General features: G+C 34.3%; 1 protein-coding gene across 7 annotated transcripts in view; it reads left to right on the forward strand.

Moving 5' to 3' along the window:
- PCDH11X (protocadherin 11 X-linked) overlaps positions 1-6,962 on the forward strand; it is a 484,442-nt gene extending 477,480 nt beyond the window's left edge. For 6 of the 7 annotated variants that reach the window (XM_080553216.1, XM_080553221.1, XM_080553198.1 and 3 more), the window contains one exon: positions 4,742-6,962. In XM_080553216.1, the coding sequence (XP_080409342.1) occupies positions 4,742-5,133 (392 nt within the window). In that variant the 3' untranslated portion in view covers positions 5,134-6,962. The remainder of the gene's footprint in view (positions 1-4,741) is intronic. The other variant, XM_080553222.1, reaches the window with a different exon arrangement.
- The last annotated feature ends 12,942 nt before the right edge of the window (positions 6,963-19,904 follow it).

Here is a 19,904-nt window from a genome sequence, read left to right on the forward strand (position 1 = left end):
CTTTCATACCCCATACGCAAGAAGAACAATCAACATTTATATTTTCATTTATATTTATATGTACTGTACGTGGGCTTTATAATTACAGAAAGTCTCTAACCAAAACAAACAGAAAAAAAATCAAATAGTATTTTTTTTATAATTGTTTTGACTGAAGGATAGCTACCTGGCAAGGTTGAAATTCCACATTTTAAGTAAAAGTAAATATTCTTACTGAAGACTGGTTTGACCTATAAATGATAAAGACTGTGGAACAATGAACAAAGTCTTTTAACTATTGTGCTTTTAGTTATACTTGACAGCTCTGATCTAAACATTTCATAACAGCTGACAGACACCTTCTTTAAAAATGTTCTTAGTTCAGAGGCAGACAATTTAAAAAACAGCTTAATTCCTAAAACAATCTGGAGTTCAAGTGACAATGGTAAATTCACATGTGCATAAGTGTGTTCCATTGTATGAATTAAAAATTATCTTTCATACAACTTGCATGTCATGGTTGGTGAGCCTCCATGTAGTATGAAAAAATATATAAAATTAAGGTTTTATTAATGAGTGAAGAAACAAGGCAAACTGGTAAAAGTTGAAATGAACATATTGTTAATTTTTAATACATGAGGGATATTTACAGTTTTATTTCCACTTATAAACCTGTCATATCTTATGTGAGAACATGTTACCAGACACTGAAAACCATTATTTCTTCTGAAAATATTCAAAGACAGCAGGAACCTTCTTTTACTTGTTTGTTAGAGGCAGATGTCACAGATCTTTCCTACCAGAATACTTATGGGACTAGAATAATCACCTACATTACCTCTTTTGAATGAGAGAAGGGCTCAAATTTTTTTTCTTATCACCCACATTAATCAATGACTTGCAAGAAGTAACTGTTGCAAACACTTGCCTGCATAAGAAGATGCAAAGCAGAAGAAAGCTTAAAGAGGAGCAGCTAGAAAATGCCATGCTCAATTTATCCAGGCTTGGATAAATGCCACTTGAGCACTGAACTTCACATTGACACAACTGTGTGGCTTGAAATCCTCTTCAGATGGTCTTTTGGGATGCTCTCCTGACCCAGCCTGAGTCCCTCCTTTTAAGGGGGCAGCAAGTGGTGAAGGGGAAGCCAGCTTGGGTGCTGTGGACAACATCGTAATGCTAGTTACAGTGACCTCTTTACATGTTAAGTCAGTAACAGAATATTGGAAATCAGCTGCTTTATATCTTAAGGTGGCACCGTTGGTATGATATATTGCTGATAAACAGCTCTTTGCTTTGATAAAATAGGGAATTGTTAGAAATATAATTTTTATAAGTAAAACATAGCTTGGATGGCGATACAATGCCAGGGCTAGGCAGCTATTTAGAATGATTTCAAGTGCTAATGAAGCAGTAGAATGATATCTTAGAAAAATAGAGAATGAATTATACTGACTGAAGGAAGCTACATTTCATGGCCTGGAAGAACAGTCAAAGAAGATAATGCCTGGTGAATATTCATGAAGAAAATTTCCTACATTTTGTGCTAGTTCACTGAAAACCCGAAGAATTATGTTCCAACAGTCATTTTTTTCCTAGATTGTGCTAAAAATATTTAATACTCCTGGCTTTATGTATTTATTTTTACTTCATACCAAGACAAAGCTGTTTTGTGTCTGAGTTATCCTTGCTAGTACGTCTTACTGCAGCAGACCAGTTGTTGAGATTATCTAAGATTCCTTTAAAGGCAAATACTGGAGACCTTATGCATCTCGCAATATATTTATTGTCACACTCTCAGTTAATTTGTTTTCCTACAGCATACCCAGTCTCCTAAAGAAAACCTCAGGGCCACACTAATGCTATGGCCTATATGCAGAAGATATAAATTAAAAACAAACCAGTTTTATTCATTTTTCTTGAAATCTGATTCCTTTTGAAGTTAGTCTAAGGGTTAAGGATATCATTGATTTTATTTTATTTTTTTCTTTCTAATGAGTGCAGTTTATTGTAAACCAAAGCTTGGCTGTTACTGTTGGAAAAAAAAGATGTCAGACATCATACAGAAAAGTACTTGTATTTGCTAAATACGTTTTAACTTTCTATTCTCTTGCAACACTGCAGAGATACTCAGTAGTAAAGGGTTTTAACTCTTCAAAATTAATAAGAACTGTATATTTTACATGTTATTAGTCATAAGCAGTGATGAAAAACATAAATACTCTGACAGTCAAGATTACCTGTACAAAATACATATACTGAAAGATTGACTGCTACAAAAAGTTTCTTTGCAATAGTCTGACAATGCAGGATTTTTATGTAATGGAACCCAAACCTAAAAATCAAAATAACTTGTATTCACAGCATATGATTGTGCCCATGAAGGTTAGGTAGGTTGTGCTAAAGGTTTGTTTGCTTTCTTTGTTTTCTGTTTGTTTGTTTTTGCTAAAACTTGTGTACAAATCTCATTATTGAGAGGATAAATGAGAATGTCATTCTGACAACATTGTTGTTCTTAACATGTTAGCATGTTCCAAGTCTACAGGTAGTCTGGCAACACATGGCACAAAATTACTGTCCTACTGATATGTCAATATGGTGTAGAGAATGCTTTGTAAACGACCTTTTATTTCTGCATTTCCCTTGTCTAAAGCTCAAGTTAAGTATTGCCAAACACCGGTTTTGATGGTTTAATTTTGTTTACTTTTTTATTCTAGGTTGAGATAGTACTACCTTATAAGTATAGTAACTAATTGTTATGGAGATCTAGCAACACATAATAATTATTATTTCCAAATAAAAATAGTATTTTTCCAGTTTCACCTAAGTAACAGAATTTTAAGAGATATTAGAAAGCCTTGAGGAATGCCTGGGGGGATTGGGTATCAACAGGGTTTTGTTAATAAATGCAGAAAATATCAGTTTCTGCATAAATCAGTGCTAACTCAACACTCAGTCAAGGACATACCTGTTTTCCGTGAGTTGCCTTGATTAGAAGAGAAGAAAACTTGGATAATTAAAGAGCTTAAAGAGCTTGTATATACTCAAATTTATGTCTCTAATAGCAGATAGTAGGACACAGAAAGATTAGACTAATCTACCAGCAGTAACTTTTTTTTTTTCATGAACTATTTCCTCTACTGAATTATTTCCATATTTATATCTCTGACTGCCCATCAAAGCTGGATTAGTATTTCAACAGCAAGGTGCCAAGGCTTTGTCAGGATTACATTCTAAAATACAGAGACAAGATGACTGAAGACATGTTGAAATGCCAAAAACAGGGCAAAACAAAAATATTTATAAACAATCATTTCTTTATCAGGCACATACTCATACAATTTACTTTAGAAGAAATAATCAAGAACATAACATTCAGGAAACAACAGAGAACCAATTGTCCACTTAACAGTGGTAGATTTTAAAAAGATGTAACCTGTATTTTGGTCAGCAGCATTATATATTTCAATGACTGAAGGAAAAACTAAATTAATTTGTATTTAGATGTAACATGGAAATATGCATTAGTGCTTTGTAGCTTTACATGCAAAGTATTCAACATGCAAAGTATTTATTAGAACAGAAATACAGCATCTGTTTAAACACATCTCAAAAGATGAGAGGCTCCCACTCAGAACTCTTATTTCAATAAGTAATTTGTATCAGCATACCTTCTCCACTGGTTGTGAGTCGCTGGTTGTGAATCCAATTCTGAATATTTTCATGAAGACAAGTACTAAAAATATATACGTATCTTTCTGAAAAAGGATGTTCTTGCAGTTTGTGAAGACAAGACAACGCAATATCTAATCAGACTCTTTCTCCTGATATACTTAAACCATGTACATAGCAAGATAATATAAAATTAACGTATATAAGATGAAAAATATTTCAAGGAATGATTTGTAGTATTTAAATTATATTAATTTGAATTTACACAACACAGTAAACCCAGAATAATTTAAATGAAACAGATTAAGATTGTTTATGTATTGCAAATTATGTTTTTTAGATTTAGTAGCTTACTTTGCCTTTGAACAAATTATAATTTCTGTAATCTCTTTTCAAGGGCATAAATCTTGCATCTACTCAAGAATTCTGGTTCGATTACTAGTAAACTACAGAGGTTACAGCTTCATTGGCTATTACCCTTTGATTTTTCAAGGTTTCCAGTATTGAATGCACAGAGAAATCAATTCTCTTTAAAACAGTTGTTAGGCTGTCTTTCATTCTTAAAGCTCTTGAGTGCATCTTTGAAGCCACTGCACCATCTTTGGCTATGTGTCCAAGTTAACTTTTTTTTTTTTTTTTTTGCCATAAACAAAGCAAAACCAAACAGGAAATCCAGCTTCAAGAGAATATTTAAATAAAAATAATCAAATTTTAACTTTTCTTCAAGTTATTATATGAAAACATATAGAATAGTGGTATTAGGTTATTATAAAGTTTTATTACTTTGTTTTTACACAAGGGACAATTTCAAAAAATAAAAATGTCATAAGTAGAATGTATAAGGGCTTTGGTTACTTGACTGAAGTCATGGTATCATCTGTTGATGAAATTTTAATAGTTTTTCTGATCATACTGTGGGCCTCAAACTTGCAAACATCTAAATGTTCATTTAATTTTTACAGCTGCAGGTATTTTCTTTCCCCACTGTGTCCATTATCATTGAACTAGAATTGCTTTGTTAACCTTGATTCCCTGCATATGTCAGTCTTCAGATCTTTTGATAATTTCTCGTCTTTTTCTGCCCTCCCAGCTATCGAAGTAAATCTCCAGAAAGCCCTGGCTGAAGCCTCTGAAACCTGCACACAGGAGTGTCTCATCCTAGGCCATTCAGACAACTGCTGGATGCCACCTTCTTTGACACAGTATCAACAGTCCAACACCCCTTTGCCATCATTTGGCTTCCAGCAGGGCTGGGGCCGAGGAGCCAGGCCTGACAGATGCCACACTCTTGGGAGGTCCCTTCCAAAGGATGACACTGACAAAGTCCAAGGTGGGCTCAGGCCCCAGTTCTACAACACCTGTGAAAGACACTGCACCAGTGAAGATCCTGTCAAAGTCATCCCTCTGGCAAACTTTGCTGTATCCCACCAGACACCAGTGTCTGGGAGCAGCACTACGTTTATCCATGAGCACCAGCTATAAATGCATATCTGACAAAACCGCTATTTCAGGCTTTAAGTGTAACTTAAGCCTAACTCTGTTCTTAGTGCACATACAAACTTGTTAGGCTTGTGAATATTTATGTATATAGAATCCTAAATTTGAATTTGAATTTGAAAAGCTAAATCCTTAGGACTTAGGACTTAGTTAAAATTGACCATAGTTCTTGGCAAAATATATAAAATGGGGAAGAAAACCCACAACCCAGAACCTATCAAAAGAAAACACAAAATCCCACTGATTTTCTTATATGGGTCATATAGCACAAATACCTGCTAGCAGTTCTTCCTCTCTGTTGAAAGCAATTTCTTAGTACAGTTTAGGGAATATTACAGTAATATAACTTACTAATTTTTTTCTATCTTTGTTGTTATAATTTATAGCATATTCATAGATTTCACCTTCCATTTGCTTAGCAATAGAGATCAAGCAGGCAATGTCTCATTTGATTACCTTACATAATAGAATCTGTAAGATCTACTTCTTAGGAAGGATGGTATATGTTTTCAACAAAGTTTATCTTTCATGTAATTAAGAAGGAAAATGTACTCAAAGACATGACAACTGCTTTTGAATTTAATTTTAACTGGTTGAATACACAGGTATTTATTCTATGAAAGAATGCAATAGATGAAATAGAAAACTCTTAACTAGGCTTTTCCGTGTGAAATTGACAACATGACAATACAATAAGGATCAGTATTTTTTTTTTTTAATTTATTTCTAAGATTTTATTTTCTACAGTAATGGAAGCAAAAGTGTGATAACTATGCTTTTCAAGCTATAAGTCTAATTTTTTTTTTTTTTTTTTTTATCTTGCAGAGCTTGCTTTGGCTACTGTTCCTGTTAGTTGAAAATTACATGGGCACTGCTGAAAACAGTAGGAAACTGGGCTAGTTATTTTGGCTGGTGTCATATTGTGGCTTTAAGCTACTGATGTTTAAAATAATATTATAGTTATGTATATGTTTGTTTTACAGCTATAATCACCTATTACAAGTATTCAGTAGAAGATTAGCTAAAATATTAGTTACTTCACTCCAAACCTATTAGATAAAGGAGTAGTTGTCATTGTAGCTTAGTTTATTAGAGAATCGCTGACATTTCTCAGCAAAGAAAGAAGGTAATGAATGCTGGATAACTATAATTATAAGTACACCCCGAGTATGTTATTTGATAAAGTCTCAAGATGGTTCTCTGTAAAGATTAGAATTTTTTCAGTGTTCTGTTAACTGGACATATTTATATTCTTAATAGTGGCAGGAAAAAAAAAAAAACTAGTAAATTCTACAGTGGATTGGAAAGGAAATTCCTTTCTTAGGTAAAAACAAAACAAATTTTTTCCCTTCTAGTATTTTGTTGCTCTTTAGCCATTTAGCTATTTCATCATTTATGATACCAAGATTTTTTTCCTTATCAAACTGCATAACTTTGTTTAGTTTTATTGATACTTTAAGTGAGACAATCGAAGTTTTGTGGAAGGAAAAATGACAGTGTATGAATATTTCTTGTGGATAGATTTCTGTGTAGGCTTCATATTGTAACTTATGTGTAATTTATTTAAAAAAAAGTGTAAAAATGCTGTAATATTAGCTGCTTGTAAAATTTACAGAAGTACAAGTTGTTGAAGGTTTCCAATGAACACTAAAAGAGCTTCTCTTATGTGCCCAGCAGGTATAAGTAGCTTTATATGTTGTTGTCCCAACTGTAAATCTATTCAAATCACATTTACATTTTATGTGCAAAATAAAAGAAGCTTCACTCTTGATCTATTGATAGGGTTTAATTAATAAACATCGGATTATCTAATGAGGTACTTCTGTTCTTTTTTTATTTTGTTTAATGTATTTTTCAATAATGTTTAGAAAAAATGTGGCACACTGCTTTCCAGTTGCATGTAAATCCAGGGTAAAAAATAAAAAATAAAAAAAATCCTTTGGCTACTGACACACAGTAGTTGACGCAGCTCATTTCCAGTTCCAGGAAAACTAAAAATTTGACAAATTAATTCACACCTAATATATACAGAGCCTTTTGTTGTTTACTTTGGAGACATCACAGTGAGAAAATTCATCAGTCCTTTTCAGGGATACACAATAAAAGCTTATCTGTAGTTTACACAGCTTTACCAAACATATTAATTGTGCAAATTTAAAATAAAACTGACATGTAATACTTCCTATTGTAAGCAGAGGACTTTAGTTTTAGTTAAAGATGGCTGCCATACCAAGTGGCAACTGCATTTGAAAACTTTATTTATTTATTTATTTATTTTGCCTTCAACATTTCCTTTCTGGATGAAGATTGTAACTGAAATTTCCTGGCAAAACAATCAATTTCTACCACATTAGTAGTTTAATAGGAAAAGATAAAGATACTAGAATTATACTTCCCCCCGCCCCCCCCCCCCCACAGGTAACAAAACAATCAAACAAACAAACAAAAACCCCAACCCTTTGTTTTTTGATTTTTTTTTTCTTCTGAGATATGGAAGAAATTAACTGCCATCCTTTCTCCAAATAAAACACCAAAAATAAAAAAAGTAAAAAACAGAAACCAACCAAACAAAAAAAACAATTGCTTAAACAAAAAGAATTGTAAAGTTGAATCTGATTATAGGAAGTGTTAAATATCATATCCATGATTTTGTGTTATGGTATTGTAAAATTCTGTCAACAAGATAAATAACACTTAATTGTAAACTTATTGGAAGTAAAATTATGCCCTCATTTTTATATATTACATATATAAAATTATGCATTAGAGGTGACATTTTTTCTGAAAAAAATGTACAAGTGGCATGTCAGTATCCAGAGGAATAACATTACTATAGACTCTTTACACATCTTGCCATATATATAAATAATTTATCTAGTGCATAGGCTGTATATTTTTGTGTAATTTTTTTAGTCACTTATTTCATCTTGTGTGAATTTGTGGAGAAAACAGTCCTATATACAATATACAGTAAAATGGTAGTTACATGATTAGATTTGTTTCATACAGTGTAACAATAAAAGAAAACCTTTGCCTTCAAAGTAATGTGTCACACAGTCTAGCCTAGATATTTTTTTTTCTCCAAATTCAATACATGCTTGTTGCACTTTGAACTATTGCATCAAAGATATAGGTAGTGGTGGCAGAAAGAAAGGTAACTTTTGATTATGTAAAGCAGTCAAGTATTTAAAAAAAAAAAAAAAAAGATGAACTGAAGTCAAACTGGTTGAAGTAAAATATATCAGTTCTTTGTTTTCATAAGCTGTGCTGTGTAACTTAATTCTAAAGGAAGAATAATTAGGCACGTCTGCTTGGCCAGACAGAGACTACTGAGCACCTGCTCTCTCGGCTGTGAGCTGGCCGGATGCAGGTCATTTAGCTAATTATCATGGCAATGAGCCCATGCTAATAGGACCTGAGGGTTTATGAATGTTAGCATGACAGTTAGGTTGACATAACTTTAGTTATGTGAGTCTGAGTCCAGACAGGTCTTTTTGCTTGGCACAGAGGTGGAGAAGTGCAGCCACTTTGTATCAGATAACTCATGAGCCCAGTGTGTGCAGGGGTTTTTGTTTGTTTGTTTGTGGGTGTTGGTGTGGTTTTTTGTTGTTGTTGTTTGTTTGTTTTTTAAGAAGTGGAAGGTTGTTCTGTTGTATTCTGAGCTAGCTCTAATCCAGTGTGCAAACACATCAGCCTCAAGTTACTATTGTTACTGCTCTTCTAGTGTCGCTGAGCCAGAGAGTAGACCTAAATAATTCCTAGTCGCTAATGGTTGATTAGTGCAAGGTTGTTTGATTCAAGCTTATAAAGCTTTAATTTGAAAAGCTTAATCATTGTATTTTGTTTCCAACAGTTCTAGCACAAATTTTTCTTTTGCAGTTTTAATACCAGTTCCTATCGAAAGTTTATTGATTAAATGTTTGCAGTTTACTACCATTATTTAATTGGATAAACAAAAAGGGAGGGATTGGTTTGTGCAGACACAAAGTAAAGTTGAAGGCAAAGATTTTATTTGGTATATGTAGGAAAATTGTGTATAACATTATCCCTAGAGAAGAAAGAGATTGATGATTTCTTGTAAATATTTGGTTTTGTATTTCTGGAAAACCTCCCTCCTCTATAGCATACTACAGGATCTGAGAGTGACCAGTGTATGTCTATGTACTGAAACAGCCCTAACCATGCTTTACAAATCATGCAGTTGGACATCATATATCATAGTCCAGCAGCATTTAAAGTCCAGTAAATTTGCAGTAGTTCTATTTCAGGTTTCTGTACAGCATGTTGTCTTGTTATTTACAATGCTTATTAATAAACTAGATCCACAAAAACTGTTTCCTCCTTTGCACTGTCTTCTTTTTGTTTCTGAAATACAGGCATTTAAAAAGTACTCTTCCAGCTACACTTCCCTCCCATTCCCAGCAGAAAAGTTAACTTAGCTTGCAGTTGCTTCATCAAATTGAGTAGCGTGCTTTTGGTAGACAGTGGAAACATTCACACACAATTTGTACACCACTCTAGCTTTTTATTATAAGATGTATTTTCCTCTTCTGTGTCATTTTTTTCACGCCATGCTCCCAGCTCCTACTATGCCTCTTGTACTCTTACTTACTGAAAATTATTACATGCTGGAGGTGAGAGTACTTATGGGTTTTGTTTTGTTTAAAAAAAAAAAAAAAAGCTTTTTCTAACTGAGAGAATATGTAGTAAATTATATGTACTATATGTACTAATATATTAGTAAATTGTTGAGCTGAACAGATTATCCTCTCACTATGGATGTCATATAATGAAGCAACAGCCAAACAAGGAACTAAGGAAATAACGTTTCATACATTTTCTAAAGTAGTTAAGTCCGTATTTAAAAGTAACGCTTTTGATAGTTCTCCTAACATCAAGGCAGTAGTATCTTATTCTTTAACACAGGTATGTGTTAAGCACAGCCTTCTTTTTCATAGGATCCTTTCCAGGCAGGAAAATATAATAGCCATTTTGGCATCAAAACTATGCATGAGTACGTGCTTTCATTGGCAACCATTACTACATTAGTTTTTATTCTAAAGAATATACTGAGCCTCCAAATTCAGAAAAGAAAAGAACAGGGAGAGGAGAGGAGAGGAGAGGAGAGGAGAAGGAAAATATTAGGAGATAGGAGGTTTTCCTGGTTTGGATCATAAATTCTCAAGTTGGGTTCAGTAATGGTTTGGAAGGGCAACCTCAGGAGGCAATGAAACTCTGTGGAATTTTACAATGTTATTATAAGCCAGTTTTAAGAATAATAGAGGAAGGCAGAAATTTGCAATACCTGAAGATCTGCGTAATTTTAGCATTGATAGTGTTGTGCAAAAACTGCAGGGGGATTGCAGAAGTAATGTTACCTGAGAGTCGTTGTTTTGCTTTGCTCCCTGTGGGTACAAGGGAATGCATGGTACTCTTCTCTGCCTGTATTGGAAATATTTGGATCCCAGACATCTGTCGTGTAGCTCCGTAGAGTGCAGCATTTCCTGCAAAGTGCTGCAGCACTGAGGGCTGGCAGTGTTCAGAAAGCACCTCTTACCTTTAAGATGGACTCCAAGACTTCCTGCTAGTTATCTGTGGTAAGGTAATTGCTTTTAAGAATGTACTCAGGGATGTATTTAAAGAAGAATGTGGGTTTACTGGTAGCAGGCAATATTGGAGATGTGTTGCCCATATGTTCATTTAGCACTTTCTTTGCCTTTTCTTCAGGTTTCTTCCAGGTGTGACCTTAGGACTCAGCTGTGTATCAAGCAAAAGAAGGAAATGAGCAAGAAGGTAGTTTCTACAATGGGCAGAAGACAACTCTCCTACTTTGTGTGGTAGTGAAAGTCATGCTTTCAGACGGTACATATGGACTCTACTTGCAATTAACAAATATTTTTTGAAGATGTAATTTTTTTCCTGGTCCTTACATTCATGATCCAGCATGAAAAAGTTATTGTGTGATAACTGCAATGAAACTGATGATATGTTTACGTTTTTTATTTTTATTATTTTAGTGATATAGAGGTATTTTGGTGGGGTTTAATTTCATACTTGAAACTAAGGCTCTAATAGTAAATGCATTTGTGGTCTGTAATCTGCTTTCATATTTAGTTCAAAGTAATCTTTTTCTCAGGAATTTAAATCTGTAGGTCCATGCTTTTTTGGATAGCTTTTGCCCCTGTCCTTGCTGATGTTTTTTCTTACATGCTTTTTCTTTCATAGGACTAGGAATTGTCTTTGTATTTATAAGAACGAAAGTTAGTACGTACATGTAGAACAAAAGAGACAGATAAATAAGGTGCCTGGAAGCACTGTGCTAGCCTTCAGCTCATAGCTTTAAGCTATAAGCTGGGATGTGTTCTAGAGCAGACGAGTAGGATGTGCAATCAAAAACATATTTTCTAAGGCACTGAAATGAAGTTATTCATTGCTACTGCAGCTGTTACATATGTAGTAAAAGAGTTGATTAACATAATTAGATTAAACTAAGAGAAATTGTTTTTAACCTGTACTTAGCTTGAAGTTGTTTTTTAGTCATCAGAGATAATAAAAGATTCCATGCCCAAAAGATTGTCTAAATGTTTTGAAAATCAGCTGTTCTATAAAGGATGTATTTTTGCTTCTTTGTTGTGTAGAGCAAGCTTCAATTTACAGATGTAGGAAACCAAAATAAACTGGTGTATAGTTCTCAGGAGAATAATTGAACTGAGGTAAGTTAAAATTAGACTGAAAAGTGAAGTGAGTGTGAGTGGGGGAAAAAAAGAAGGTGAATACCTCAGGAGAAATACTATAAAGAGAGAAGCAAGTAGACAAAATGAGCAACTTCTCCAGTTAAAAAATAGGCTAAGATTCACTGGGTTGTTGACAGACTTAAAAAATAATTTTAATAGTAAAGATTTTGTAGACACTTCAGATTTTAGTTTTGCACTCTTTATTTTTTTTTTAAACCAATAGAATTGACATCTGTAGTGATAATGTAGACATATCTAGAATGTGATTAGACCTATTTAAAAGGCCTTTTTATGAGGTAGGACTACAGTTTAATTTCTAATGATTATAAAGGATCTCTTTCTATTGTTTTGCAAGAGCTAGTGCTTTCAAATGATTCTAACAAAATGGACCATAAAGATCTAAAAACTGAATTTCACAGAATCACAGAGTGGTTGAGGTTGGAAGGGACGTCTGAAGATCATCTAGTCCAACCCCCTTGCTGAGCAGGATCACCTAGAGCACATTGCGCAGGATGGCATCCGGGTGGGTTTTGAATATCTCTGGAGAAGGAGACTCCACAACCTCTCTAGGAAACCTGTTCAAGTGCTCTGTCACCCTTTTAGTAAAGAAGTACCCTCTCACATTTAGATGGAACTTCCTGTGCTTCAGTTTGTGCCTGTTGCATCTCGTCCTGTTGCTGGGCACAACTGAAAAGAGTCTGGTTCCATCCTCTTGACACCCTCCCTTCAGATATTTATATACATTGAATTTCAACAAGAAAATAAAGATGTGCAATCTATCTACACATAAACAAACACATTTTCAATTTAATTTTATTTGCTTTTGAAGTTCATCTATGTATATGAGACAGGTGTCATCACTGAGCATCACACTGATTACTATTTAAAACCTAAAAATATTCATTATATTATGTAGGTGTGCACAAAGTCAAATCTGCCTGTCTTGGCAGATAGAAGTTGTTTCTTTGTTTTAATTGCAGCAGAGACACTTAGCACTGTGCCTGCCTGGTAACATAGGAAACGTAATACAAGACCTTGACATCTAAAAAGATTAGACTGTCTGAGCTGACTGGCTGATAAAACCTATGCTGATGAAACTGGCAAAGCAAACAAGTCTCTGAAAACCTAAACAAGTATTTTAAAGGCAGAAAAGTAATCTAAAGGGTCATATTTGCAGCTTACAGGATGCAAATAATGTATTGCACAGCTATACCCATATAAAATTTTTTTACAGTGAAGCATGTTAAAAAAGCCCTTTTGTTAGTTGAATTTGCTTTCTTGCAATGATTGCACACAATCAGTCTACTTGGATTTTTAAATGCTTTTTATCAGGTTTCATCCTATTGAATCGCAAATGTATTTTGTCACTGTAATACTACTGAATATTAAAGAAAATATCAAATTTTCTTCTCCAAAAGCTGTCATTTCAGTCTACAAAAGGCAGTTATTGAAGCCTATTGCTGTTTTTGAAATGCTTGTCTGAAATTCCTTCAAAATATGCTACTAAAATATGCAGAAATGACCAAAAAAACCCCACTAATATTAAAGATTTATGCTGTAAAATTTGGGTGAATTTGCATATAAATGTTTCCTCAGATATATGAAATGTAATGAAAATTCAAGAATGTTAATGCTTCCTCTACTCAGAATACCTGATGTAAAGTGAGTACATGACAGTAATTACAATGAAAGTAAATCTAGGCAGTAGGCTAAATAGAAGCAAACATATACACACATTTGCCTATTACATACCGGAAAAAAGTGTATTCTTTATGTCGGCTTCTAACTACACACAATATCCAAGGTAGATACCTCGTGCTTGATTTTAGGGGGGCGTTTTGTCTAAGTTAATTGTCTAAAGTATTTCTAATCTGGGTATTAGGAAAAAGGTACCTGTAGGGCTAATTCCTTCAAATCTAAAACTTAAGAATCTGCATGTACCCAGCTGATGATGGAGGAAAGCTACAAGATTATGGTTACATGTCTTTTTATATGGCTAAAATCAGATACATGTAAGGTCTGGTATTTTCATAAAAGGTTGTATTCTATATTCTAAGTATGAAAATTAGTGTGATTGGTGGATAGCAAATAAAACAAGCCCAACCCCTCATCTCCCATCAAGCAAGACTACTAAGCTCTTCAGAATAGTTTGCATGCCAGGATGCACCTGGTAGTGTTTTGTTTTTCATGCCAGCTTCCTGTCAGAGGGGTATAGAGAGGCTGACATTTGATGTATGCAAAAGAACAAAGAATAGGTTTTGCATTAAAGCCAAGTTGGCAAATATTTTTGTTTCCTGTGACAAGCTTTGCTTAACTAGCACAAGAGACAGCCATGCAGAGAAGTGTGCTCCTATAGTGCAAAACAGAATCTATTTAAGAAGGTAAGAACAGTTGCTGGGTTTCCACTTCCCTTTCTTTACTCCCTTACTAAATGTTGCATTGGCACATCACTTTCTTTTTTGTGACAAGTCTTTCGGAAAGCTAACAGGGAGCCAACTGTGCTTAGGCATGTGCACCTGTACCATAGCGAACCAAATGAAAACATTAAATAATGTTTCCCTTTGTGCAGGAGAAACATCAACAGCAAAAAGATGCTGCAAGGAGCATTGCCATAATGCAGGGGAAAAAAAATGATAAATTGTCTTGTCTCTTCATGGAAAAAAAAAAAAAGTTTTATGAACTGGGAAGAGATTTTTTATTTTTATGAGTTTACCTGTTTGCTAAGTGCTTTTATTTGAATAACCGGTGACTGTAACAAACTAAAACAAACAAACAAACAAAAAACCAATTTTTTCTATGAACTTGGTTGCCTATATGTAATAGCTGATCACCTGAAGGAAGGCCACACTTGGGGAAATAGCACTTCATTGTGAAGGTCATACTGGACTGATCTTGGTGATATCCCTGGGTCTCTTTTACTTGGGAATCTCTTGCAAAGTCATCATCGATGTCATAGAGTCACACAAACCTGTCAGTGCCATTTCTAAAAGGAAATGACTAAAATCTATTTTTTCCAGTAAATTGTTTCAGTTTTCACCAGATCCTTCTATGCATATTTCAAACTCTATTTCTCACTTAAGATTCACAAGTTTATTTCAGCCACTGGTTTGACAATTTATTGCTCATTTTTAATTCGTTATTTGCTGGACTGTGTCAACACCGCATGCTCTACTCATTTTCAAGACTGAGTTGCTAAAAGCATATAACTTAATAGCATCTGCCTTAGTCATCACATGTGCCTAACACACTAAAAAGGTGGCACCAAAATTAAGATTTTTTTTGGCAGCTTTCTGCTTTCTAGAAAGGTTTCCAAGTCAGGAAATTTCCAGAAACACCTATTCTGAAATGTCATAGTGGGCTGTAGATGGAAGCTACTTAATTAAAGTAACACTGGCTTCAGTAACACCAGCTTCAATAATGCTATTGGTTGAAATTTACAAGGAACGTGTAAAGCCAGAAAGTTTGAGGCAGACACAATGGTAATTTCAGACTGTGATTTGATGGAAAAACATCTTTAGTAGTATTCTTCAGGGCAGTTGACCTGAGATGTACATTTAACAACAGAAATATGCACAGATAATAACAGTGAGGAAGCAGGTATGAGGTAAATGACTACTAGAGTTATGTTTGCTTGGTTCAGTTGCATATGAATATGCACATTAGTGTAAATAGGTACTGTGCTTTTTTATTGAATTAATCTTTCTACATCATTTTCTCTACATTTTCCCCTCAACTTTAGTCTTTGTATCATAAACATTTTTTAACTACTGGAACCCACTCCTCTTTTATTCACCTCTTTTTCTCAAAATTCTCCCGTTTCATTCCTTACGGCTTCATTGCCTAGTTACATAGTTGCCTTCACAGACCAGGTATGGCACACACATCTGTAATAACAACAATATAATGGTTGTAATAATAATTACAAATACAAATGCAAACAAGCTCTGGTTGTGATTGCCATGCAGAAGGTTCATTTTCAGAGTAGGAAAATTATTCTTTTATACAGCTACCTTACCATTCTCAGGTGTAGGCACACAATAAAGTTATTTATTTATATTGTATTTCACACAGACTTTATAAACTTATTTGCCATTTTCTTAAAAGGAGTTTATGGCAGCTGTAGTAGCTAAAGGACTTACAGATTATTTTTGTAGATGAATGTTCCAATTTTTTGCTCAGTTTAACACTGATTTAAAAAGCCAGAGTTTGCAAGTATTGATTCTATAATTGAGAGTGTGTGTAAAGGGTTTAAAATGTAGTGATCAATTGAGTGCTGTCTTCAGCTGCTCAGGACAAGTCTAAGAATTTTGACGTAAGTAGATTTTAACTATACTGCCCAATAAAAAATTTGGATTCATCAAGGTTGTTGCAACCTTGTGTAAAAACAAAAGAAAAATAAACAAAACAGATCTTTATTACAGTATGTGAGAAAAATCTCAAATCTTCTGTGAAGCTATTTTATTCATGATTGCAATGGCGGGCGTCCTGTCAATCAGGAGCACATTTTAGTAAACAAATCATAACCTTTTATTCCCTATTACCCGACACCTGATCACCTCCCCTGTTTCCTCATTGGCTGAGTACTACAGGTTCACAAGCTACTCGACGCTCCTCTATACCATATATGTACAATTTTTCTTTTTTTCAACCCTTTACTATCTCCTTTCTTATGTTTTGAGAATGTGTGATCTTTGTTTTACTGTTCTCACACTGCTCATCCTGTTTTTCTCCAGCTTCTACCTTATTTTGGAACAGTGAGGCCTTCTACTGTCCACTTATCTACTTAGCATTTCTCCTTATTATGACTACACAACTACCTTGGAATACAGAAAAGTAATTCTCTACTGCAACAACACAACTTTGTTTCTCACACAGTAGATGGTATAATCATTTGCTAAAATTCCTTTATAGTCCAGAAAATTGTTAATTTATAATAGTATCATTACTATGGAAAATCGTGTATATTGAAGCAAACGTGATGAAGCTGATTTGAGCAAACCAGTAAGTATTGTATCACACACTTCTATCCTTAAACAGCATAGTTAAGAAAAGCTGGAGAATAAGAAAAGGTCGGGTAACATCTCTGGGTGCTACATCAGCTTCTTCTTCTCTGGAACAGATTTTAACAAAAATGAAAGCAAATTTACATCTCAATTTCTGTTTAAGAGAGTTTGTATTCTTGAGTAATTTATATGCGATGCTAGAAATGAAACTAGAAAATGTAACTGAGCCTTCTGAATCTTCCTAAGTTTGCAGTTGGAATCAATGATCTTTGTAGGTCTCTTCTAACTGAACTATTTTATCGTTGTATTGTATTATATCAGTCAGCAAGTGAGATTAAGAGAAAACAGTTATGCTACTGAACATTTAAGGAAGGCAGGCAAAACTGAGTTATCAAGAAAAGACATCCTGATTTCTAATGTTATCACAAAGTTTTAGGAGTTTGATTCTATAAGGAATGAAATTAAACACTAAAATATATATTAACTAAAATATATATTAATTATATATAATATATATTATATATATTAATATATATTATATATATATTAACTTCGTAACTTTTACAGTCAACTTCTTACACTGTCAGACGCTCTGCTTTGGGCTCACTATCTAAAAAATTATACCTTTACAGGTAAGTAAAAATCATTCTGCTATCACTATTTTTAACTTTCTCCTTTTCACACCTTTATACTTTAGGCTAGAAAGAAAACTTTGTAAAACTTAAGCACACATATAGATCATACTCACAAGGGATAGCAACATTTTAATTAACTGTGGTTAACTAATTTACTACATGCATACCTTCATACCTGTCACAGGAGATTGTGCAGGCAGACTGCAACAGCAGGATCAATATGGGATTAGACAAATCCATAGGTTAAAGTTAGACAACCAGACGCTAAAAGGAATGGGCAGGGGTACAACTTCTAACACCCCAACACAAAAAGCGTGACCGCTGTGACAAAAGTTGTGACAAAAGTGTGACAAAAGGTTACTTAGTTCAGTTGCTCTGAAGCAGCAATAACAGCTCTCCCTATCAGAGACTAAACACAGATCTGCACACACTTCTACTCTCACCGAATAAGGCATTTCTCATGTGATTGCACAGCCTGTCAGGGACACCTGGACAATTAACAATGCTCACAGCTCACTGGAACTAATCTTGTATCCCAGGAACCTCTTCTTTAATATGTCTGTAGATACGGCCTTCAGAAGATTTTTCTGCATAAAGCAAGTGTTTTTTTAAATTTTCTCCCTGTCTTGGAATGAAAAGTTTTAAAGGCTTCAGACTTTGCGGCTGTGATTTATTTTTCATTTGCGCTAAGTAATATTACTAGTGGTCCTAGTAATTTTATTTGTCCTTTGTCCTTTGCAATTTTCACACAGTTTTTGAGAATACAGAGATATTCCATGTACTGCTTCATAAAAATACTCAAAGCTATTCTGCAAACACACATTCATCACAGTGAAGGCATGGAATACTATTGCCTCTCTGTCATGTATTGTACAGAAGTCAGTGCTGTTCTTCTCTGGCATTGAATCATCTGTTCAACACAGGTTACTCACCCTTTTGCATTATCAAGATTGTATTTCTCCTCCCTGAGTAATAGCAGTTAGACTATTTTCAAAATGACAGCTTAAGTGGCTCCATGGTTCCTTAATCTCTATTCAGAAGTCTTGTCTCCCTGAATATTTTTATTGCTTTCTTTAAAAAGCAGCTTGTGAGAAAGGTAATACATTATTAATGCTACATGTCATAAAATAAAATAAATACTCACTTTTTGAAGAACCTGATCCACTAATCAAGAGTAAATGAATGCATCTGAATTATTCAAAGAACCTCAAAGAGTGCAACTTGTACTCAAATTGAATATTGTGAATAGAATATTCGCAATATAACAAAATCTCTAGTAATATTAACCACTCAATTTTCATAACAGGAAATGGGATTTTTATATTTATTTTAATCAATGTAAATATTTTACCTTCCTTGCAAGGGCGAAAAGGTCCAGGCTAGGTTTCTGCACTTTGTTACCCCTATCATTATGGAACAGTCATCTAAATAAGTGTTTCTGCTCATATGAGCAACAGGGTCAGGGCAGATGCCCCACATTGCAAATGAACCAGGCAAAACTATTCTTGTGAAACAGAATTATGTCTCAGTTAATGGTGAGCTGCAGTTTGGTGGTTATTAAGCAGCTGTGCAAAGAACATGCAAAAAATGCTACCATTTGTTGTGAGATAGTGAGTATTGCTGATTTGATGGCATTTTGAACCACTAAGTGACATCATCAAGGGCAAGACAGGAATGAAGAGATCGTAGGCATTTACTTAAAAACAGCTCCTGCAGCCAGAATTTGTTTCCTTCCTATTACAGTCTATTTATATCAATGAATTTTCTGGCATAACTTCAGGAGTTTTTCCTTGCTGTTTCTGTGATCTAATGTTTAATTCCTGAGATAATCAATTCTTCCTTGATTTCATTTTGCCCACTCAACACAGAGTGGTTTCCTAGTATTTCACCATCAATACATTTTTTTCAAGGGACATATGGGGAAAGAGGGAGGAAGAAGTGTTCAAGAAGACATGCATATCATCTCTCAACATCTGAAAAGTAATGGCATGGTGCTTCAGACAGAGAGAAACTACATTTCTTTGGGGCTGATATGCTAAAGACCTGCTAGAATACTTTTGAACAGCCTTTATGAAATTAGAATTTTGGTTATGTAAGCCTTAAAACCAGTGTTGAAGGAGCATATTTTAGACATCTAAATATTAATTTTACCTGGGTGCTGCAATATAAATCATATAGCTATTTTTAAACGAAATCAACAACCTGGAAGTTCTATACTTCCAGAGGCTTTGAAATTGCAGCTTCCAGTTGGGAGCCTGAGATTTGGCAGGCATGCCTAAACCCATGATCCTATTCCAAGAGATATCAAATTTATTCTCAGATCTACTAGCAAGTTTGAGACCTCAAACCCAATCCAATTCCTATTGAAATCAATGGATTGTTTC

Source organism: Anser brachyrhynchus (genome assembly GCF_964034855.1).
Source record: "Anser brachyrhynchus genome assembly, chromosome: 13".
Taxonomy (NCBI): domain Eukaryota; kingdom Metazoa; phylum Chordata; class Aves; order Anseriformes; family Anatidae; genus Anser; species Anser brachyrhynchus.